Source organism: Lemur catta, chromosome 4, assembly GCF_020740605.2.
Source record: "Lemur catta isolate mLemCat1 chromosome 4, mLemCat1.pri, whole genome shotgun sequence".
Taxonomy (NCBI): Eukaryota; Metazoa; Chordata; class Mammalia; order Primates; family Lemuridae; genus Lemur; species Lemur catta.
The window spans coordinates 20,009,236-20,034,255 of NC_059131.1; the positions used below are offsets into that span (position 1 = coordinate 20,009,236).

The 25,020-nt window shown below is 39.0% G+C and overlaps 2 protein-coding genes across 4 annotated transcripts; one reads left to right on the forward strand and one right to left on the reverse strand.

Moving 5' to 3' along the window:
* Positions 1-1,796: 1,796 nt before the first annotated feature.
* On the reverse strand, positions 1,797-4,571 carry CCDC121 (coiled-coil domain containing 121). The gene is made up of 2 exons (XM_045549297.1): positions 4,052-4,571; positions 1,797-3,573 (listed from the first exon to the last, which is right to left on the reverse strand). The coding sequence occupies exons 1-2, from the start codon at positions 4,393-4,395 to the stop codon at positions 2,622-2,624; spliced, it is 1,296 nt and encodes a 431-aa protein (XP_045405253.1). The 5' UTR covers positions 4,396-4,571; the 3' UTR covers positions 1,797-2,621.
* Positions 4,572-4,622: 51 nt separating this feature from the next.
* On the forward strand, positions 4,623-23,838 carry GPN1 (GPN-loop GTPase 1). Of its 3 annotated transcripts, XM_045549294.1 has the most exons (14): positions 4,623-4,794; positions 5,544-5,637; positions 7,079-7,118; positions 8,314-8,380; positions 9,080-9,117; positions 11,329-11,407; positions 11,624-11,718; positions 13,641-13,686; positions 14,352-14,498; positions 15,508-15,590; positions 16,979-17,018; positions 17,893-17,983; positions 21,814-21,921; positions 23,190-23,838. In XM_045549294.1, exons 1-14 carry the CDS (start codon positions 4,684-4,686, stop codon positions 23,273-23,275), a joined length of 1,125 nt encoding a protein of 374 aa, XP_045405250.1. In that variant the 5' UTR covers positions 4,623-4,683; the 3' UTR covers positions 23,276-23,838. The 3 variants fall into 3 exon arrangements, with proteins under 3 accessions (XP_045405250.1, XP_045405252.1, XP_045405251.1); XM_045549296.1 differs by lacking the exons at positions 4,623-4,794; positions 5,544-5,637; positions 7,079-7,118; positions 8,314-8,380 and adding an exon at positions 7,155-7,424; XM_045549295.1 differs by lacking the exons at positions 4,623-4,794; positions 5,544-5,637; positions 7,079-7,118 and having other exon boundaries at positions 7,999-8,935.
* Positions 23,839-25,020: the final 1,182 nt, after the last annotated feature.

Consider the following 25,020-nt stretch of genomic DNA (forward strand, 5'->3'; position numbering starts at 1 on the left):
ATTGTCCCTCACTCATCCTATAGTTACTTCCCCACTTGAGCAGACAGCACTGCTGTGCATCCAGATGCTTGGGCCAAAAATGTATTAATAGTTTTTGTTGATTCTTTCTTCTCACAGCAAATCCATTAGCGAGTCTTGTCTACTACCAAATAAATTTCTAATGTATTCACTGTACTGCCACCCCAATCCAAGTCATCATCACCTCTTGCCTAGACTACAACAATAGCTTCCTAACTGATTTACTTTTTTCTGGCTTGGATACACTCCACATAACAGCTGTAGTGAGTTTTTAAAATTGTAAGTCACTCACCTTCTAAAAGCCCATGGCCTACAAGGCCTCTGTGCTCATACTCATGCCAACCTTACTAGCCTCATCTTCTTCACCCATGTTGTCTCACCATTCCCCGAATACACTTTAGCCACATGCCCCTTTCTATTCCTTGAACCTACCAAGCTTATTCCCATCTAAGGGGCTTTGCATTCCTTGTTGCCTCTGCCTGGAATGGTTTCTTCCCCAGTTTTTGTACAGCAGGCTTCATTTTATCATTCAGGTCTTAACCTTCACCTCAGAGCTCTTTTCCATTTAACCTCACTTTCTGTAACAACCCTGCTTAATTTTCTTCATAGTAAAGCAGACAAAAAGTAGATTGATATCTAAGTTGGCCAACCTACTGCTCACTTAGGGGTGTGGATGATTTCAAAGTACCTTATCACATATGATTCATCCTTTAATGTCTTCAAGCCCTCACTCTGAAACAGACAGCCGTAAGCAGTGTACACCACATCCATTATCTGGGATGATAGCAAGTAAAAATAAACTGAGATCAGATGGAAGTTACCCACGCCTAAATCAGAGAAGACAGCAATGGCAAGAGGGGAATTAACAGCTAAAGAATAAGAGTCTAAGATCCTTCCTACCTTCTGACTCTATCAGCCCTACACATATATTTTCCTAGAGAAAGTATATAAAGAGGGCATCCATAGAGAACAGGGCTTTAATCTGTCTTGGATACCATGTTTTCCAAGTTCACTCTTTCTGTGGTTTCAGCTCATGAATTTAAGTATTTAGGTTAAAGTACCTGCATGCTATCTAAAGTTCTAATTTCTGCATTAAAACTACAGTTTTATTATTTGCACGCTAGTATAAGACATACATGAGTGGTAATAAGAGAGAAGAGTGATGAAGTAGAAAATTCATTACATTGGAACAGTGATAAGATCAAGGGGTAAATAATCATGCTTTTATTATTTTTTTATTTTTTCGGTCCAAAGAACTACTTGAATGTTTTTATTTTTAATAACAAAACTCAGTAACAAAGTAACTACATAAAAATATTTAACATAAAAATTGTTAAAGCTAGAAGGTAAAGGCATATTGAAGGAGAATCCTCTTTTAACCCAATTTTAAATGAATTCACTTTACATACAGAGCTGAAAATTCAGGAAAATTATTTTGAAGTTCTTCATCACTAATAATTTCTGAAAACATAGTTAATTATATTTTCCCATAGAGGAGCAATTAAAATATGGGATTATATTCTTATAGTAGGATTCAGCATTCAAGTAAATCACTGATCTAAACTCAATGTCATAAATGCAAAAAAATACAACTACCCTAAAAATCAGTATAAGTTAAAATACTACCCTAGTTCTATTAAATGGGCATAAATATATGGAACACATTAATTATAAAAGGAACTTTATGTGCTATAAGGTACACATGTAAGAAAATGTAATAAATGACCTAAAACAAAAGTATTTACTACAATAAACAGTAAGTAATTTTAGTTGCCGTCTTAGAATTTAGAATGCTGCTAGGGAAATGGATGGCACAAGACTCTCAAAAGAGAGTTGCCCAAATATTTTAAAATTTTCTTTTGATACATTTTCCTGAAACGAGCAGGGGCATTCAATCATCTCATTAATAAGAGTTGACCTAATATATGTCCCCTTCATCTTTGCTTACCTTTCTAATAGATTCAAAGCTAAAACTGTAGGGGCTTAGCATCAGATGAAGGGTCATTCCACCTAGCACTTACTGGACTTGCTGTTTGTTACGAGTACTTTTTCACTCATGAGAAAACTATAGAAGGAGCTATCTGATCACTGGCACAAACTTTAAAAACAGCTTATAAACATTTGCTGAGTTGATCAAAAGGAATGAGGATAAACTGATACCAGCTATTTACTGAGCAGAAAGCACTATTCAAAGTCAATCTGAAATGTTATCTATCCTTAAAGGTACTTTCTCTATAGAGAAATCTAATTTAACCAAATAAATCACACAACTATTTTCACTTCAAGTTGGTTTTCTTGAGCTAGTTTGATGTATGGGTGTTTGGGAAATGGCTAGGTATTAGGGTCATGTATGGTTAACTGGAGATTTGTGGAACATCTTGTTTAATAACATGGGCTAAATAAAGAAAAAGCTAGTTAAGGGACCCTGGTTACACGAATACCTAGTAGGACTGCTGGAAAAAAGCACCTAGTCCTTCACATGAACTCACCATGATGGATATTTTACAGTAGTAATCTGAAATCCAAAAGCCTTCCTAACCAGATTAACGTAGTACCTAAGAGTATTTACTCCAGTTCTTATTTAATCAGTATTATTTTAAAAATTACTTTGGATTAATTCTTGATTTGGTGCCTAGGGGAGGGCTGGATGTGGTCTTGGGAGCATCCTGTTCTTTTAGGCACCAATTATGCCTTCCTTGCAGTCCTTGCCTCCCCCGGATTAAGCACTCCACATACCACTGTTCCTGCTGCAGCTGCTGCTTCCAATTTTTTAACTGGCTTTGAGTAGCCTCCAATATCTGGGATTGCTGAGTTAGCTGCAGCAATTTCGTCTGTAACTGCTGGTTCTCTCTGATGATGCCAACGGTGAACTCAAAAATAGACTGCTTTGCTGCCAACTCCAAGGCCTGGGCATTCCTCTTGTGCTCCCTTCTTTTTCTCTTTTCCAACTGTCTTATGTCTGGCTCACTCAGTTGTTTCTCCAGGAATGCTTTTTCTTGGAGGAACTGGACCTGTACTTTCTGTTTCTTTGCAGCTGCCTCAGCTTGGAATTTTTTCTCCTCCTCCTGTAATGTCTGTATTTCTAGTTCCTGTGTCTCTCTTAATATAGAAATGTCCCTCATTGCCTGCAATTGCTGCTTCAAATTGGATTGAATCTTTTCCTTTTGCAAGAGCTCTGTTTTAAGCAGTGAAGTTTGTTGTTCATATCTGGAGGCTGATTCTTGTCGTCTTTGTTCAATCTCGCCACACTTTTGTACATAGGTGTTCCACACCTTCTCAGGTTGCCTTCTATATTCCTCAGTTTTGTTAGTTAGGTATTCCAGGAAGAATTTGTTCTCAGCCTGGACAAGTAACTTTTCTGTGTGTAGCTGCCTGTTGTCCTTCAGCAGCGGTTCCTGCTGGATTTGAGCTTGTTTTATTTGCTTGTTCAGTTCCCTCATTTCCACCAGTGTTTTTTCTTTAAGGTTCCTCTCTGCCTGTCTTAGATTCTCTGGCTTGCAAAAATTATTTATTAGATTAAGATATGATGGAGGGGACTTGAGGCCCTCACCAAACCTGAAGAAAGAACAAATGAGACAGTCCTCTATCACTTCTTAATAAAAATTTAGGAAATAAAAAATACACAATTGTCCTTTATTCATACAAGAAAATATTTTTGAGCACCCATTATATTCCATACACCTTGCCAGTGGGGTATAGGGGATACAGCTGGCGGTAAAGATGAGGTATATAGCTTACAATTTACAATATGAGTTCACAACAACACCGCGAGGAACTACCTCAATTTTAAAAAGGAGAAAACAGGTTCAGAGAGTTAAGTGACTTGCTTATGACTTACACCGCTAGCAAGTGGCAGAACCTGACTATGAAATCCAGATTTTAGGACTTACTCAAACACTGTAGCAGCTACAAAGGGCCACAGAAACAGGGTGATGGAGAGTAAGAATAGTTTTTTCGACTCTTTCATCATCTTCCTCTAGTTTCTGAGGGCCCTTCAGTGAGATGGCAGGTCCCCTTCAGTACCTACTTGCACGTGGAATCCAAGTGTTCATCCCCAACGTCATGGCCACTGTCTAGTTCATTAGGGGTGATTGCCAAGGAGCGAGCACTAGCGTCAAGGGCCTGCGACTCGCGAGAACAGCGTTCAAGCGTGGACAGTTCTCGTAGTTTCTCTGGTCGGTGCGTAAAGGGTCTTGGCATTGCCCAGCAACCCCGGGGGTCGCACCCTGCCCCAGTCGCGGCCCTGAGCGCCTCGGCTATTGAATGAGCCCTAGCAGCTGGTTCTCCAGCGGCTCCGCTCCCGGCTCTTTGCGGGGCGAAAGTGACAGACACATTCCTCGTTTTCTTGCTGTGTGAGCCCTGCCCTTGGGATCTCATCTCCTCCGCCCTCCTGGGGAGCAGGGTTTGCCTTTCCCAGGCACTACCGTACGGCGGTCAGAGCCCATCTCCTTGATCCCTCCAGCCTTCCCCTCGCTTGCCCAGCACCCCACGCCCCCGCCACCGTCACTGGCCGATCCCCTAGCCGGGTCGGACACTAAGGAGATGCTCGGGCGTTCCTGCCCTCCGCCCGCCGATGGTTCTATTTTCATTCGCAGCCCAGAGCGTTGCGGAAGTTTGTCTAGCCACGCGGCGTCTCCATGGTAGGTGGGCGGGCCTAGGTGGAAGATGGCGGCGCCCGCAACGGAACCTGAGCCACAGGCTTCTGGGGGCCCTCGGCCCCCAGTGTGTCTCTTGGTGTTGGGAATGGCAGGATCCGGGAAGACCACCTTTGTGCAGGTGATTTACACAGCGCGGGCGTAGTAGGGGCGTGTGAGAAGTTGTCTGTGGTGGATGGAAGGCCAGGGACAAACGGAGGGAGGTCTCTTTTGGGAGTTGGAGGGTACTGACGCGTGGGTTTCATGGACTTCCCATCAACTCCGGTTCGGTTCTCTCCCCGGCGAAGCCTTCTAGGACCCTCGCCAGGTTAATTTAAAGCTCTCTTCTGCGCACCCTCAGTGCATACTTGGTACAGCTTAACCACGTTGTTCAGGAATTGTCTTGCCAATAAAGTGCCAGCTTCTTGGAGGAGGGGGCTTACAAGTAACTCTAGAGACTGATGCAGTGCTAGCATACAGGTTTCCGATGAAGATTTGCCTAAGAATTATTTCTTGCCCGCCTACCATGCTCCAGGCACTGGGGATACAGCAAAAATGAGGTGAACTAGATTCTCGCATTCATGGAGCTAAATATTTAATGCAGGAGATAGAAAAAGCCCACCACATACGAACATACACAACAAGTAAACAAGTAATCAGGAGTAGGGGAGGCTCTGTTAGATAGGTGTTAAAGAAAGGTAGCGTTTGAATGTTGGAGGAGGAATGTTGAGAGTTGAATGTTGGAGGAGGACATAAGGGATGGATATTTCAGGTAGAAGGAAATCTAAGTGCAAAGTCTTTAGGATAGTCGATAAAGGAATGGAAGTTCTCTCTTGTCCCCTTATTGTCCCCTCTTTGACTCCTTCCCACTCTCTCCCCTTATCTCTGCAGAGGGTCACGGGACACCTGCATAGCCAAGGCTCTCCACCTTATGTGATCAACTTGGACCCAGCTGTACATGAAGTTCCCTTTCCTGCCAATATTGGTAAGTAAACCATACCATAACTTGTGTGAAGTGCTTCAAAGAGAATGGAAAGCCTCCAGCCTGCCAGTCTTCAGTGCTTTTGTTTTGCATTTTTTTTTTTTTTTTTTGAAAGAGTCTCACTCTTGTTGCCCCTGCCAAAGTACAGTGGCGTCATCATAGCTCACAGCAACCTAAAACTCCTGGGCTGAAGCGATCCTCCTGCCTCAGCCTCCCAGAATGCTAGGATTATATCGGCGTGGGCCACCATGCCCAGCGGCTTTTTTTTTCTTAACTATACTTTCATTTCCCTTGGATTTGCTTGAGTCCCTAAACAGGCATCTCTCTTATTCACATTTTCTCTCTGTTTACTCCTTCCTCTTTCCTAAATTTCTTTGTTTCTTTTCCGTTCACTTTTATCTCTCCCCTCTTTCTGACCTTAGTGTGTCAGGCTACTGTTATTTGGGAAAGTGAAGTGACAGAAAGTCAGTGCTCTCACTTCTAGGCCATAAACTCTTCAGCAAACTCTGATACATAAACTTTTTTCATTTAATTTCTTTTCTCAAAGTTTAGTCAGAGTATAAGGGTTCTTGTGCAATAGTTCACTCATTGATATGTAGGAATCTTACTTCCACACCCAGGTACATGAGAAAATGTGTGTATAATGCATATGTGCAATGTTCTGATGAGCTGTTCCCAGTTTTCGTCAGACTTTAAGAAGAGTCTGTGACTATAAAAAAGATTAAGAATGGATGTGATCCATGCTGTGATTCTTTTTTTTTTTTATTTGAGACAGAGTCTCACTTTGTTGTCCGGGCTAGAGTGAGTGCCGTGGCGTCAGCCTAGCTCACAGCAACCTCAAACTCCTGGGCTTAAGCAATCCTACTGCCTCAGCCTCCCGAGTAGCTGGGACTACAGGCATGCGCCACCGTGCCCGGCTAATTTTTTCTATATATATTTTTAGTTGTCCAGATAATTTTTATTTCTATTTTTAGTAGAGACGGGGTCTCGCTTAGGCTGGTCTCGAACTCCTGACCTCGAGCGATCCACCCTCCTCGGCCTCCCAGAGGGCTAGGATTACAGGCGTGAGCCACCGCGCCCGGCCCATGCTGTGATTCTTGATAGGATCTAGGCTTTCTGATTTCGAGGCTGTCACTACCTCTTTGTCTCTTCTTAATCCTAATAAGTTTCTTGTACCGCAAACATGCTAACTAAAGGAACATCTATTAAGAAGCAAGGATCATTTGGGGAAGAGTTTGGAAAAAATTTCTCATCTTTTCACTTAAAGGATGGAATTTTAACAGTTGATGGGGGAAGTCTACAGATTGGTAGATAGGTTTAGGCCAATATTACTGGACAGATTAATTCCTTTTTAAAAGTCATTCTGCATTGCCTTTGTCACCAGTAAGCAATTAAAGGTGTATGTATTACACTTCAGTTAATTCTCTTTTTTGTCCCCCTTCAGATATTCGTGACACTGTGAAGTACAAAGAAGTCATGAAACAGTATCCTTTTCCACATCTACTTTGGTGTTGACTCATTCCTAGCTAGTTGTTGTCTGTACATTTTATGGCTTTGAAAGAGTGTTTTTGCCCTTTCCTTATGAAATATACAGGCAAAAACATTGATTGCTTTAAAGTAATTTTATTAGGAGGGTGGAAGATGAATATGGGAGAGGTATTATAGGTGATCAGAAATACTATTTCAGCCTGTGATTTTAGTTTTATTACCATCTCCCCAGACTGCAGGCTGTTGTAATGAGAGAGCAGAGAGAATGAGAGGATAACTGACACCTGCCTGGGTCCCACAAGGTAGTATTGCCTTGGAGGATCATCTGTTGGTCACTACTTCTTTAGACAGGGAAACTCAGAAATGCATGTGTTTAGCTGGATTAATTAATTCTTAGTACATTGCTGTGTGAAGTGTGTACTTTCCCTGTGGGTAAATCTTGGTAGGAGGACTAATTGTAATTAGCAGGTTGCTTGATTGATTAGTGAGGATCAGAGCAAGGAGTGTTATATAGGTGATGTTGTTTTTTTATTTTATTTTCCCACTAAGTCTTTCATAGGCATTATAGGTAATCTTAATGGCTAAAGCCACCAAGCTGTCACTGCCTGATGTATCTGTCTGTTACATTTTGTTCACTTTGCTTTCTTTTTATTTATTTTTAATTTTTGAAATTTCTTTATTTTTTAAGAGACACTGTCTGACTGCTGAGTGCAGTGGCACAGTCATAGCTTACTGCAGCCTCAAACTCCCAGGCTCAAGCAATCCTCCTGCCTCAGCCTCCCTAGTGGCTAGGACTATAGGTGGATGCCACCATGTCCAGCTAATTTTTTCTTTTTTCATAGAAACAGGGTCTCACTATGTTGCCCAGGCTGGTCTTGAACTCTTGGCCTCAAGTGATCCTCCTACTTTGGCCTCCCGAAGTGCTAGGATTATAGGCTTGAGCCACTGTGTCTGACCCACTTTGCTTTCCTTATTTTGCCTGGCCATCCCTAAAATGATAAATGAGTGAACAAGACCTTGACAGTGAGTGTTTCCCTGTGTTGGTTAAGGTTGCATAGTAGTCAAAGATTAGGTGGCCAGTATCCATTAATGGAACACCAATATCATAATGCTATTTGTGTGAGTGATACCCTAGGTATGGACTTTATAATCTAATCTATAAACAATTTAAGTCCTCAACTAAGTGTCTAGATATGGACTTGGGCCCAATGGTGGCATAGTGACCTCACTCAATCTTTTTGCTACCAGGTTTGATCAGGCACGTTTGTCTTTACGTATGTCAACATAGCTGTGTAAAAATCTGTGACTCTTAAATGTCTTAGCTTGATTACATTGGTAAGAAGAGCAGCAAACCTGAAAATAAATATAGAAAATAAGTAGACATTTTGGTAAACAGAAAAGTAGCCTAGGAGAAGATGATTAGTGTTTTGAGACACTATACGTTTAATATTTGTAACAGCCAATAAAACAAAAATCCAAGAGACCTGGCTTCTTTTCTTGACCCATCACTTGCTTATGGTGCTACCCTGAGGATGGGATAGGGTGACAGGGGAGTGGGTTGTGGGGCATTTTACTTGTCACAAATATTTGTTGGCCTTTAGATTTTTTCTGTCACCTGCTTCCATAAGAGTTTTTTATAATCATTGGTTTTTTACTCTGATGTCGCTCCGGGAGACAGGCTATTGACATTTTTCCAAAGCACCAAGAGATATGACTCGATGGTGATGAGTCGGGTCTTCAGCTTCTCAGGTCCTTGTGCTGTGCCCCAGGATGTGGTTGCAGTGCTGTGATGTGGCAGTGCTTCCTCAGTTCAGTGAGTTTATTCATTGGTGTCCTAAGACTGAGAACATAGAGGTTCAGTAGGTGACGGTGCCTATGAGGCATGCCACCCTGGAGAGAGCCCTGTGATTTTGTGTTGAAATAATATCCTGGTGTAATTGGCTTCCTTTTCTTTTAGGTGATGAAATTTATCGAGAAGGCCCAAAGCCTGTCTAAGTGAGTGATTAAATTTTAACATTTATTGCTCTGTAGTTGACACATTTCTAGGCTTTTGGGATGGTCTGGGATACTATCAACCTCTGAAATGGTGTAGATTAAGATGAAACCATTAGAAGTAAAAGAAAGTGGGCAAGAAGATCATTAAGATGCTATGGAGTACAGAGATAAATTTAATATTATCCCACCCCCCGCCAGTTACTTTGGCCCCCAATTTACGTAGCTTCTTAAGAGTTATTTTGAGACTTTATCCAGATTCAGTTGTCTACCTGTCTTCTCTTGGGAAATCATGCTTGCTGGCATTAAAGCCTCTGAAGTACCTTTCTAACTCTTGTTTAAATGAATGTAATCTACATGACTCAGAGAAAATTTTTCAATTTTAAAACTATCAAAATATAAAATATTTTTATTACCTGCAATTAACTATTGTTAAATTTTTAATAGGTTTTCTTTTTTAAAAAAGAAAGATAATTTATTGTTTTATAAAAAAGGACATGTGCTCATTATAAAGAATTCAAACAGGCCGGGTGCAGTGGCTCACACCTGTAATCCAAGCACTCTGGGAGGCCGAGGCAGGAGGATTGCAGCTTGAGCTCAGGAGTTTAAAACCAGCCTGAGTGAGAGCGAGACCCCAGTCTGTACCAAAAATAGAAAAAATTATCCGGGGGTGGTGGTGCACACCTGTAGTCCTAGCTACTTGGGAGGCTGGGGCAGGAGGATCGCCTGAGCCTAGGAGTTTGAGGTTGCAGTGAGCTATGATGACACCACTGCAGTCTAGTCCTGACAACCTTACAAGACTCTCTCAAAAAAAAAAAAAAAAAAATTCAAACAGTGCATAATATTTAAAAGGTGAAGCTATCGCCCTGATTCCCACTAGCAATAAATATCATTAGTCAGTGACTAGCATTCCACCTGTTTCTATGCATATATACATGGAAGGATGAATGGATAAGTGTTTTTATAAAAATGGGATTATACTAGAAGTAATTTTTAGAAAAGCTTTATTGAGATATAATAACTCCCATACCATAAAGTTCACTCTTTTAAAATATATAATTGTTTTAATATGTTCACAAAGTTGTGCATTGATAACCACTATCTAATTTCAGAACATTTTCATCATCCCAAAAGGAAACCCTGTACTCACTCTCAGTCACTCCTTATTTTCCTTTCCCCTCAGCCCCTAGTGGCTACTCTCTTTTACATTCTCACTGGCAATGATCTTTCCACAACTTTGCCAGCACTTGTTATTGTCCTTGTTTTTGATTATAACCATTCTAGTTATAGAATGTGTGAAGTGGTATCTCATTGTGGTTTTGATTTGTATTTCCTTAATGACTGATGATGTCAAGCATCTTTTCACGTACTTGTTGGCCATTGGTATATATTTGGAGAAATGTCTATTAAAATTCTTTGCCAATTTTTTTCTCTCTCTTTTTTTTCTTCTTCTCTGCTCTTTTCACATCTTTGCCCCCCCCCCTTTTTTGGCAATGCATCTTTGCCCATTTTTAAAAATAGCTTTATTGAGATACTTCACATACCATACAACTCATCCATTTAAAGTATATAATTTAGAGTAGCTTTTAGTATATTCATAGAATTATGCAGTTTCATCACTTTAAGAAGAAAACCATATTCTTTTTTTTTTTTTTTTTTGAGACAGGATCTTGCTTTGTCACCTGGGCTAAAGTGCAGTGGTGTCATTGTATCTCACTGCAACCTCAAACTCCTGGGCTCAAGCAATCCTCCTGCCTCAGCCTGCTGGGTAGCTGGGACTACAGGCGTGTGTGCCACCATGCCCAGCTAATTTTTCTATTTTTTTGTAGAGATGGGGTCTTGGTATGTTGCCCAGGCCGGTCTGGAACTCCTGATCCTCTCGCCTTGGCCTCCCAAAGTGCTAGAATTACAGGCCACTGTGCCCTGCCCATATCTCTCATTTTTAATGCAGTATGTTTCTATAATTATCATAGTTTCCCCTATGATCATTTGTAGCATTTCATGATCACTTTCTTCTGCCCATTAGCATGAATATTGGACATTGAACAAAGTCTGGGGGAATATGTTATGCAGTTTAAGGGTAATGGGAGGAAGTTAGATTTAGCAGTGTGCAGAGGTTATTCTAATCTTGGATAATCAGATGTTTAGTGTTTTATATGGTGGAATGTATTTCAGTATTGTCTAACACATTTTTAATGATCTTTCTTGACACAGATATGTCCTGATTGACACACCTGGACAGATTGAAGTATTCACCTGGTCAGCTTCTGGAACAATCATCACTGAGGCCCTGGTGAGTATTCTAGGACTTGTTATTAAAGAGTAGCTAGAGGGCTGGACTGGACCAGCATCTTTTTTATTGCTTCGGACTTTATATGGGAAGGAGTTGTAGAAGTTCTGCTCATCCCACAGTGTAAAGTGGTTTTCCCTTGCTAAGGATGGTGGGAAAAGAGATTTGGGACAGGTCATGAGCCCTCTGACCAAGGCTTTGATTATTTTGTGGCTTTAGGCATCCTCGTTTCCAACAGTTGTCATCTATGTAATGGATACATCTCGAAGTACCAACCCAGTGACCTTTATGTCCAACATGCTCTACGCCTGCAGGTAATTGGTTATTAGTGGGCATGGTGTTCGTCAAGGTATAAGGCCTTCTTCTCTTCTCCTCTTCTCCCCCTTGGTTTTTGAGTCATGGTTGCTTATCCCTAGATTTGTGCTTATTCAGATTTGTTACTCAGGTGAGTGGTTGTGAGTTGAGGGAAGGTTAGAGGAGAAAAGAGGCACAAGTGCCATTGGCATTCTCTCAGTATCTTCTGATCTTCCTCCCTTGCTTGTCGCAGAAATAGGTGGTATGTGAATATGAATTTTCTGGCAGTTGTTCCCAGTTGAATGAAACCCATGTCTAAATAGAATACAGCCTTCTGGTCTAAATTCTGCTTTTTTGTGTTATGATGGATAGAGTGAAATTGTTACATGAAAAGATGCTATGAATAAAACATTTATCTGTGATTCTAAAATGCACAGGTTTGCCTCAACTGTGCTACCATTAAAAGAGATAGGACATGCCTCACTCAACTATGTTAGTACATTAAGACTGAGGAGCAAGGTAGAACATCATTAAAGCTGAGAGAATTTAATTTTGGGGGTACACAAAAATCATTACCAACATTTGTATCTTCTAATATGACAAAGGATGTCCCTTCCTGTTGGACACAAGAAATCTTGAGCCAAACAAATCTGATGATTGACAGCATTATTTCATTATCATGTTAATTGTTTAAAAGACAATTATTGGCTTGATTCTAGTAATCATTTTATAATGTATACATACAGTTGACCCTTGAACAATGTGGGGGGTTGGGGTGCCAATCTTGCAGTCAACCTGCAATATCACTTTTGACTCCCCAGAGACTTAACTACTACTGGCCTACTGTTGATAGAAACCTTAATGATAACATAAATAGTTGATTAACACACATTTTATATGTAATATGTATTATATACTTTATTCTAGAATAAAGTAAACTAAAGAAAAGAATATGTTATTAGGAAAATCATAAAGAAGAGAAAATACATTTACTATTCATGAAGTGGAAGTAGATCATTGTAAAGGTCCTCATTATCTTCATGTTGAGTAGGCTGAGGAAGAGGAAGGGGTTGGTCTTGCTGTCTCGGGCGGCACAGGTGAAAGAAAATCTGTGTGTAGGTGGACCATGCAGTTCAAACGTCAACTGTATATCAAAACACCATGTTGTACACCTTAAATATTTACAGAATTTATTTGTCAATTACACATTACTATAAAGCTGGGAAAAATGATTTTTAAAAATTTTTCAATCTATAAAATAATGTTTAAAAAATTTTTCAATCTATAAAATAATGTTTAAAAAATTTTTCGCCCTAATTTTATGGAGGTGTAATTGACAAATGAAAATTGTATACATTTACATGGCATTTGTAAGGAACAAAGGAGATAATACATATAGAGTGCTCAGCACGATGCCCTAAATCTGAAATCTGAAATGGTCCAAAATCTGAAACTTATTGAACACTGACATCATGCTCAAAGGAAATGCTCATTAGATCATTTTGGATTTTTGGATTTGGGATGCTCAACCAGTAAGTATTTTCAAATGTTCCAAACTCTGAAAAAAAAAAATCTGAAATCCAAAACGCTTCTGGTCCCAAGTGTTTCAGATAAGGGATACTCAACTTGTAATAGGTATTCAATAAATGTTTATTTCCTTCTCTGAGAAAAAGACAATTATTTAATAAAAACAATAAAAACCAGTATCAATATCAAAGCATTATTACTCTAAGTTAGGGTGAGTGTGTGTGTTATTTGCTTGGTGGTGGTGGTCATTTTCTTCTTGGGAGAGGGGAATATGTGAGTGCCATGTGAAAATAGGTACCTGTTTTGTAGATTCTGAGCTCATTCTCCCTCTCTTTACTTAGTCCCAACAGACTGACACTGGGCGAGCAAGAGCTTAAGTGCTTTTACTAATAATGTGTCAATGTTTGATTTTCAGCATCTTGTACAAAACCAAGCTGCCTTTCATTGTGGTCATGAATAAAGTAAGTGGATCCTTTCTGTTATGATTCAGCTTTTTTCAGCAGAACCTTGTGGTTCTTGGAAGGTTTGGGTGAGTGAGAAGGATTATTTTAGATGCTAGAGAGCAAATTCAGGCTTTCCTCAAACAAGGTCATAGGCATTTCTAAGAAATGAATTCAATCAAATTGAACGAATATTTATAACCAACTGTTATCCAAAATCAGGCCCCATTTTAGGCCAGATAGAGTAGCTCCTCAATCATGGTGTATAGGTTATTCCTTAGAATTAGGACTGTGTAAATAGAAGAGGGACATCTAGTCTATTGGAAGTGACAATTAAAAAAGAACAAAACTTCCCTGCTGTTGGTTGATGTCTAGGATGCAAGAAACTGCTTGACTTCAGAGCCTGGGATATGTTGGCATCCACTGTGGTCCTGGTTATTAGTAGTGGATAGTGAAGGGTCTCCTTTGACCAAGAGAACACATCTTCATTTAATTACATACACTACACAGCAATCTTTCTTCTTTGTGACTTGTTGCAATGGAGTAGGAAATGAGAGAAGCAGAGAAAGAAAATGTAGGGATGAAATGCTCTTTGCCTTCACCACTTAATTGAAAAATAAATTTTGCCATTGTTTAGTGTCTAACCTCATCTCTGGTTGCTGATAGTTGACTTCTCTCTGGTACAGACTGACATCATCGATCACAGCTTTGCAGTGGAATGGATGCAGGATTTTGAGGCTTTCCAAGATGCCTTGAATCAAGAGACTACATACGTCAGTAACCTGACCCATTCAATGAGCCTGGTGTTAGATGAGTTTTACAGCTCACTCAGGGTAAATTTTCTCTCCTGTTTACACTGACAGCCTTTCCAGATAACCTCTTAACCAATAAGACTGGTTTTGAACCTAGCTTAGAGAGGAAGTCTGTTACATTCTGAAAAGTACTTTTAAAGCATTGCTTATTAAAAACTGTGGTGGCTGGGCACAGTGGCTCATGCCTGTAAGCCAAGGTGGTAGGATACTTGAGCCCAGAAGTTTGAGACCAGCCTAAGGAACATAGCAAGATCCTTGTCTCAACAAAAAAATTTTTAAAAAATTAGCCAGGCATGTGCTTCTGTCCTGGCTACTGGGGGGAGCCTGAGGTGGGAGGAGCCCAGGAGTTCTAGGCTGCAGTGAGCTATGATTGCTCCGCTGCACTCCAGCCTGGGAGATACAGCGAGACCCTGTCTCTAAATAAAAATAAAAATAAGAAAAAACAAACCCCCCCCCCCAAAACCCATGGAGTTTATAAGATGAATAAGATAGGGACTCTACCTTCAGAGAGTTTATGGTCTAGTTAGGAGAGAAGGCTATACATAGAATAGAAACATGGTATCGTGTGGTAAGTACCTTAAGAAAGACTGGAAGTTGGGCCTGGTGGTTGTAAGGGGGACAGATCATAATGAGGAATTTTGGTGGGTGTACTGTTAGAGGTATGCTTTGAAGGAAGGGTAAGATTTATGTAAGCAAAAGCTTACAGGTTGCAGGGATTATGTTAATTGTCCAAGCAAATGCAGCAAGAACAGAAAGTGATTAGTTTGGTATGTTAGGGAATAGATAATAAGTCCTGTACTTGTTTGGCCCTAATTATTTGCTTAAAGTCTTTATTTTCCATAGACTTATTTCCATGACTTTTGACTAGATGTTCTGTTTTGTTCTGTTGTAGCTTAGCTTTTTGCCAGAGACTTCTTAAAGTTTCCCAGCCTCTTTTTATGAAGATTTTATGGCATTTGGACAAAATAATGTACATCATTTAAAAATATACAGTAGTTTTCTTAGAGGCATTTATGATACTTTTTGGCAGGTAGTAGGTGTCTCTGCTGTTCTGGGTACCGGCTTAGATGAATTCTTTGTGCAAGTCACCAGTGCTGCAGAAGAATATGAAAGGTGAGGATAAAGGAAGATTCTATTGATGACATTATTAGCAATCCACAATTCTGATGAGATAGCACTTTTTCCAGGTAAAGCATTTAGGTTTTCATCATGTATGTATTATATTTGCCTTGCATACATGTACTGGATCTGATCACATTTAGGGGTAACAAATCTCTGTTAACTTTAAAAAATAAAGGTGTGAATCTTCACTGTATTGAGTGATTAAGAGCAGAGGTTTCCAGACTTTTTCTGTAAAGAGCCAGGTAGTAAATATTTTAGGTCTTGTGGGCCAAGACAATCTCTGTTGCAACTATTTACAACTATTTTGTCCCATGTAGGACAAAAGCATCCACAGACCATTTGTAAATGAATGGGCATAGCTGTGTTCCAATAAAACACTGGTGTTAAGGTCACTGTGAGGATTATTTGAGAAAATATATGTAAAGCACTTAGCACAATTGCTGACACATACTAATAGTAAGCACATTTTATAATAAATGATGTTACAACTATTATCATTGTTCATACTGAAATTCCATTTGGCTAAAGAAAAGTGGAGTCAGAGCACCTGTACACTTTCCTTAGGCGCATGGCCTCATAGGCTGCTAATTAATATGCTTCTTTGGCTTCATACTTTGCAAGATCCTAACAACCACATTTGGGTTTTCAGACACATTATTTTCATTTTAATTCATCAGACAAGGGTGTTACCAAAGCCTCAGGATAGGCCAGGCACAGTGGCTCACACCTGTAATCCTAGCATTCTGGGAGGCCAAGGTAGGAGGATCACTTGGGCTCAGGAGTTTGAGACCAACTTGAGTAAGAGTGAGACCCCATCTCTATACAAAATAGAAAAATTAGCTGGGTGTGGTGGCATGTGCCTATAATCTCAGCTACTCAGGAAGCTGAGGCAGGAGGATCACTTGAGATCAGGAGCTATGATGACACCACTATACATTAGCCAGGGCAACAGAGCGAGACCCTGTCTCAAAAAAATTTTTAGAAAGCCTCAGGATAGACTCTTCTCTGTATCCTTTCACTGTTGTTGCTCAGGTAAAGCACATCATTATATATTGGATTTCCTGAGCTCCACAGGCCTATCTGCTTCTCCTTATCACAGTTGTTTATCTCAAATGAATGATGAGTTCATTAGTCTCAGTCTCTCCAGTCAGATTTTGTCTCTTTCCTGGTTTCGGGGGTAGGGGCAGTCACCTTGGCTTTTAATTCCATGGGGGTAGACTCTCTCAGTCACTGTCCAAGACTTGTTATATCTGATGTTCAGTAAAGTAAGATGTTTTATTATATTACTGTCAGAGTCTTACGACAATATAAATGATAGGGGTGGGGAGTGGGCAAAGGATTATTAAGCAAAAGACTTTAGAAAGTATTTCTCTTTTCAGAGAATATCGTCCTGAATATGAACGTCTGAAGAAATCCTTGGTAAGAAAGGAGGCTGTTTGTGTATTTTAGGGCTGTTGAAAAAAACAACCTCGCCAGTGCACCCAGAGTCCCAGCTGCTTGGACTGCTGAGGCAAGAGCATGGCTTGAGCCCAGTAGTTTGAGGCTACAGTGAGCTATGATGGAGCCACTACACTCTAGCCTTGAGTGACTGCATAAGACCCTGTCTCTATTTCAGACAAAAACAATGAAAATCAACATCAATCCTGATGACATATATATTTTTGTTTTGGCTATCAATGTGTCTTATTTTATTTAATTTAAAAAAATGTTTCCAGCTTTATTGCAGTATAATTGACTAGTCAAATTTCAGTGTATGCTTTAAATTCTTCTTAATTTAACTTTGTAAGTTTATATGTATGTTGTCTGGATGCAGAAAGTCCCGTTATATATTTTTTCTTTTTGTATTTGAATTTTTAAAAATCAGTTTTCTTGTTATATATGCTGAGTCCTTCTTGTGCCCCTTCTCCACCCCAACTCCAAGGTCAATTTAAAGACTAGTTGTAGAATTTTAAGACTAGGTGGTTCACAACTCTTATATCCCACATAATCAAATGTCCTCCTCCCATAGGTTGCACTGGGTTCTTCATTTCTGAGCCTTCCTGCTATATCTACCTGAGGGTTCTTTTGATATGTTTGTGTGTCCAATTTCTGAGTCTTCTAATTCAGGCTGAGCTTCTGCTATATAATTTGGGCCCACACTACTCAAGAGTTTCTGTCCCCATGTCAGCTGTCTCTTATCTGCCTCAGTGTTTAAGTAGCTAGTATCTGTATAATTCCTCGTCTCCCTTGAGAAGTGTGGCATCTAATTTAGGCTCCTTTTTGAATATGATGACATTTTGCTCTCTATATACAGGCTAGTGCACAGAGCCAACAGCAGAAAGAACAACTGGAACGACTTCGGAAAGATATGGGCTCTGTAGCCTTGGACACAGGCAATGCCAAAGGTATCGGAGGGTCTCTGGTGTTAGGAACTAAAAAGAGGTTACACTTATTTCTACTCAGCAGGGATATATTTATATGTGAGAGAGAGGAAGAGAAAACGATAAATAAAATGTGGTTTTATATATAAGATTTGCATATATATATGTATATATACACACACACATATAAAAATAATTTGGAATGGCAAACAATTGAAAATTGTATACAACTGTACCACCTTGGGATCTTCCTTCAGGAAGTTTTTGCTTTACTTTGGCAAGATACTTGATGTCTACTCTGTTGTTATTTTTTTTAATACTTTTAAACTACTCCCTCCCACTCCCATTTTTTACAGTTTGACCTAACTTCAGATTTACAGAAAAGTTGCATGAATAATACAAAGAATTGCCGTAACTCTTCAATCAGATTCCTAAAATGTTAGCATTTTACACATTTACTTTATTTTCTTCTCTCTGTATATGACTTTATATATTACATAAATATATTACTTTTTCCTGAATCATTTAAGAGTTAGTTACAGAAATGATGCTCTTGAATACTTGAATGTCTATTTCCTAAGACTAAGGATATTATTTTATATAACCTCAGTGCAGTTATCAAAAATTAGAAAATTAACATTGCACAATACTGTTACCTGATGTAGAGACCTTATTTAGATGGTCATTTGCCCTTTGTAGCAGCAGAAAATCCTGGATGTGCATGGCATTTAATTCTTACATGTCTTAGTTTCGGGCTAGAATGGTTCCTTAGTCTTTGTGTTTCATGACATTGACATTTTTTAAGCATATAAGGACAGTTATTTTATAGAACAGTCTTCAATTTAGGTTTGTCTGAGTTTCTTAATGATTTGATTAAGGTGACTGATGTTTAGCAGAACTTTACAGAAGCTGTATTTTTTCAGTGCATCACATCAGGAGGCACATGTTGACTTGTCTCATTACTGGTGATGTTAACTTTGATTATTTGTGTAAAGTGATATCTGTCAGGTTTTCTCATAAAGAATTAACATTTTTCTTTTTTATAGTGCTAGCCTTCAGTAAATCTGATGGAATCGATATTTTTAAAAATTATTTTTTTCCCTTCATAATAAGGATTTTTGGGGGTGGTGCCTTGAGACTATTAACTGTCCTTTTAGTTTTCAAATGTTTTACCCATTAGTTTTAATATGTATTGATGTAGTAGGGATATTATCCATTTTTCTGGGATATATGTTGCAAATATTTTCTCCCTGTTTGTCATTTGTTCTTTAGCTTTGTTCATTGTGTTATTTTGACATGCAAAAGCTTTTATTTTGTTTTGATGTAGTCATATTTATTTATCTTCTCTTTTATTGCATGTGGCTTTTAAGTCATTGTTAGCCTTTACCTATATCTATGTTAAAAAGGAATTCACCTATGTTTTATTGTAGTATTTATATGGTGTTATTTTCTAAATTTAGGTCACTGATACATTTGGAGTTTATTCCTGGGTATGGTATGAGTTATGGGCCTTTGTTATCTTTTTCATAAATAGTTGTGTCTGCACTATTTATTAAAAGGCAACCTTCACCTCAAAGATGATTTTTGTAGGTTTTTTTTTTTTTTTCTTGAGATACAGTCTTGCTGTGTTGCCCAGGCTGGCCTTGAACTCCTGGGCTCAAGCAATCCTTCTGCCTCAGCCTCTTGAGTAGCTGGGATTATAGGCACATGCCACTGTGCTCAGCTTGCCTTGGTGATTTGAGATGCTACCACTATAATATACTAAAATTCCATGTGTACTTAGCTCTATTTCTGGACTTTCCATTTTATTTCACTGGGCTATATACTTTTATGCCTGTATCATGTTGTTTTAATTGTGTAATTATGTTTCAGTATCTGCTAGGGCTAGTCCCGCTCATACTTTTCATTTTAGTGTTTCCCTGGCACTTCTTGCATGTTTTTCCATGTGAACTTTAGTATAAACTTATCTAGCTTATTAAAAGAGCATTTTAGTATTTTTGTTGGCATTACATTATATTCATAATTAATTTAGGAAGAACTGATATCTCTATGATGTTGAGTCTTCCTATCCAAGACCAAGGAATATCTTTATATTTGTCAGGTTTACTTGTGTCTTTAAGAAGTGTTTAGAGTGTACTTATATAGGTTTTGCTTATTCTTTGTTAAATTTATTCTAAATATTTTATCTTTATTACTGTTGAAAGTGGGATTTTCTGAACCATTATGTTAATATCTTCTAGCTGGTTTATGGTTGTGTGTATGAAGCCTTTTGATTTCTGTATATTAGTCTTTTCATCCTGCTACTGAATTTTTTTATTCTTTGAGGTTTTTAAAAAAGTTCCATTTATTCATTTTTAGTAGAGATGGGGTCTTGCTATGTTACCCAGGCTGATTTCTAACTCCTGGGCTCAAGTGATCCTCCCAAAGTGCTGGGATTACAGGCATGGGCCACCACACCTGATGAGTTAGTTTTATCATTGACTATCCAGGGGTGTTTAGGTTAGTGCCCATATTTAAATATACATAATAATAATATACCCCTGACCACCTATCCATACATATTGATGGATTGCCTTCAAGATGAGTTGGTGCAAATCTGTTGCAGCTCAGTGGGATCCTACAACCAGGTTGGATGTACTTTTTTTTTTTTAATAATATGCTCCATTTAATTAATTTATTATGATAATAAATTGGACATACTTTTATTATTTCTTATCACCAACATGAGCATTTTTTTTTCTGGGATGTCTTAAAGGAATAACATTTCTATCCATGAAAGCTATTGCTGTGTCTAGTAGAGGACAGCAAACTTGGAAGCTGCCTGGACTTACCAGTTAAGTGACCTTAACTTGTGCCATCTTTGTTGTACACCTCAGCAACATAAATTTCTATGTGCCATGGTCCTTTATACTCATGAATATGTGAAACAGCAAATGTTAAATATACTGCTGCCAAAAGGTCTACTGTACCCAGATAACCTATTGAAGGCTGTGGAGGTTTCAGTAATCATTTGAGGAAAATTATAAGTATAGTTGTATAATTCTTAGTAGGGCTTGGAATGAAGCATTTACTGCAGCACATCCTGTCATTATTCTTTTTCAGGGCCACAGGCCCCTTGAGATTTGTGTGCCTTGATGTTGGTGCCTTTGACCACTCTTATTCCCCACCTGAGCTCTTGCAAGCCTCATAGGCTCCTGAAGAGAGAGTGATCATGTCCTCCCATGGCTTTAGGGTACTTGGCATGGTTTTAGGTTCTCATGGAGACTAACCACCTCCCACACCAGGCTGAATCCCCTGCCAGTAATTATTTGATTAGACTTCTTATTACTGGAGCTCCACCCTTGTTAGTTTCCCTGAGTAAGGAATTTTACTTCTATTAGTATATTTGATTTTCCATTTTTTCCTCAACTCTGCTCCTCTACTCTACATCATTTCACCGTGTATTTTCTGCAGACCCTCTCTGAACTTACATTGCCACCATGAAGCTTCTTTAGCACTCCACACTTTGACTCACCAGCACACTAGGTCTGCTCAAATGTCTTTAGCTTTCTTAGGAAAAACCATAACCTCTTCCTAGCTATGAGCTAGTAACAAAGAACAATGCTGCTACTAAGACAAGCTTCAGCTTAAAAAAATATGGGACTTCTTGGGCTATGGGGCTCATGAAAACACTTTGTGAACTAAACTACTGTAGACATGGTAAGTGGTATTAGCAATAGATTTAGAAGAGGTGACATCCTGCATTTATATTTATCGTGAACATTTTGATCCTGCCGATTTATAATCATAGTTACTTATTGACTTAAAATCCCTTTTTGAGGAGGCATATGTACTGATAGGTGTTTTCATTGTAGACAGCTTATCTCCTGTGCTGGACCCTTCTGATTTGATCCTGACTCGAGGAACCTTGGATGAAGAGGATGAGGAAGCAGACAGTGATACTGATGACATTGACCACAGAGGTGAGAGGTAGCTGAGGTGGCTCATGAGAACAGAACAGCTGCTTGTCCTCATGTTGTTTATTCAGGAGTTTCTTACTGTTGAACATGCAGCCAGTAATAGGGGAGAGGGAAGATGGGGAAGGATACAAAAGTGTTTCCTAAATTGAGAGTGTTCCTGGCCTTCCTACTGATTGGCTAATATTAAGCTGATTACAGGCCATCTATGGTCTTGTGTCTTCTCATGCTTACGTCCAAACTCGGTTTGGGGAATCCAGGATTTTTGTCTGTTATTATTAGTGTTTTAAGAATACATAAGGAGGTTACTTACCAGAGACCTAAACCAGTTAGAAAGAACTGTAACAGTGAGGATAGGATGGCTCTGGAAACGTAAATTCTGCTTGGCATAGTTTTATGGACAGTGAACAGAATCTAATTCTTGAAACAACCCCAGGATTTATGTCTTAGGTATGACCAAGAGCAAAACTCTTTCTACTCTTTGGCAGAGTGCTAATGTATAAATTACTTCATTCAATCAGATTTATGGAGACGTAATTTACAAACAGTAAAGCTCACCCTTTTCAAGCATATATAGTTTGATGAGTTTTAGCAAATATATACAGTCTTGTAACCACTATTAGAATCAAGGTGTAGAACACTTCCATCACCCCCAAAAGGTTCCTCATGTCCCATTTTATTCAGTCCCCTTCCTGAACACCTAGTTTTTGGCAACCACTGACTGATTCTGTTCCTGTACTTTTACCTTTTCCAGAATGCCATATAAATGGAATCACAGTATTTAGCCTTTTATGTTTGACTTTTTTCACTCAATATAAGACTTTGTAATCTATCCATATTGTTGCATTTATCAGTAGTGTGTTCTTTCTTATTGCTATGTGATATTCCATTATGTGGATGTATCGTAATTTATTTATTCCCCAACTGATTGACATTTAGGTTGATTTTGGCTGTTATGAGTAAAGCCACTATAAATATTTGGAAATAGGTCTTTGTGTGGACATATGTTTTCATTTCTCTTGGTTAAAAATACCTAGGAGTGGGACCTCATTTTAACTACTTTATGAGGGAGTTATTCTCCCCACTTATAAAGACATACATTTTGGACAACATGATAAATAGAGCATACTTCTGGGAGACATTTCCTTATTGGAAGGAGTACTTAGTTTCTTAGAAATAAAATACTGCTTCTGATGGATGGGTGCCAAGAGCTCTAATCTGCTTTGCTAATGAGAGAGAGTTTTAAAAGAATTGCCTTTCTTTTTTCCTTGCAGTTACAGAGGAAAGCCAGGAAGAGCCAGCATTCCAGAATTTTATGCAAGAATCAATGGCACAGTATTGGAAGAGAAACAACAAATAGGAGACTTTAGGACACTTGTTCTAAGAAGTCCAAAATTTTGGAACACCATGTAAAGGAACTACTCTCCTTACCTGTGATTGGGGGCTACTTTATAAAGGACAATTTTAGTGGCAGGCAGATGCTGATTCTTCTTTGGCCTTTCCCTTGTATTTATGCAGGGATGGATATCTTGACTGTTCTTGGAAGCTGATATCCCTTCAAGCCTAAGACTAAGTTTTATTATTTGAACTCGAGTACTTTTGCTGCTCAAGTAGAGAGAGAGAACTTAGTCTCCTGGTGACCACTTTAAATCTCTTATTGGGCTAGATCTATGGCCTCTACTTCCCAGCATCTTGCCCTCAACTCTATAGTGTGAGTTGCCCGTTTAGCACAAAGGGAGAGGGGAAACATGAACTTATTCAGAGTGGCAGTGATGTCTCCATGGCAACCAGTCAATGTTGGTATGAAGTCTGCCTCATACTGGATACAGGACACTGGGTTTGCTGAAGAAAGTGGGCAAAACATGATTAATGAATAAGAATCTTGTTTCATTGGTGACTTGGATAAAGAGTTTTTAATTTTAACTTTGTTGTAAGCCTCCCTATCATGATTTCAAATAAGAAAATTATATAATCACAAATAGATTCACTTTTGTTCAACAGAGAGGCTTAAAGCCAGATGTCCAAATTGTCTCAGTAAGAGAGTGATGTTTACTGAAGTTTCCCGTGTACACATACCTAGCGACCAAGTACAGAGCCAGGCCCTGTTTGTACTGTACTTTGAACTGAATGCAAAGCCTCCTTGGTGATTTATTCAGAGGCCATGGATTTGGGTCTGGTGCACATTCCATACATAACAGCCATTATAAGGGTTTGCCCTGCCTGCACATTCTTTACAGTATCTTAAAACATAGTACATTTCTCTCAAGGAATTTTATCCCTGCCTAGTGTATATGCCAACTTAGTGATTCTCAGAGTGTCGTCTCTGGGCCGGAAACATCACCATCACCTGGAAAGTTGTTAAATGTACCTCTCAAAACCTACTGAATCAGAATCTCTGGGGGTAAGGCCCAGCAATCTGTTTCAGTAAGCCCTTCATGTGATTTTGGGGCATACTAGTTTGAGAACCACTGCTTCAACTGAGACAGCTTGTGTTATAATTCCAGGCCAAGTGAATCTCAGGTACCAGTACTCACATGACTTGCCCTATCAAAGTACCCTTATCTTGACCATCTGGTGCCTGTTCTCAAATTTAACATTATAAAGCAATAAAATTACTGTGAAATATTAATTTCAATATTCTATAATTAGTGGGAATCACTGGTCTAAAAATTTGGGCCTGTTCTTTAAGAGGAAACCATCTACAAAGCAAAACTCTGAACATACTTGGTATTTTTCTGTAGTGCCTTTGAACGCTTTATCTTCCTTAAAGAATAACTTGTCTCCACTATGCTGTAAGTGCCATGAAGGTAAGGACTAAGTCTTAATCATCTTTGTATACCTTGCACAGGACCTAGAAAATAATAGGTACTTAGTAAGTATTTGCTAAATGAATGAATTAAATACCCACATGGCCACTTTCATTAATAAACAAAGGAAAGTAAAGCTAAGAATGGAACAGGAAGGGTTTAGGTAAATGTGCTAAGGATTTACAATTATAAATTATCTGTTAACAGTTAATAACTTCATTATATTGCTATCATATTCATCTTTATTCTCAATGCCTGAGACACTTAAGGCACTCAATAATGTACCAATTAAAGCTGT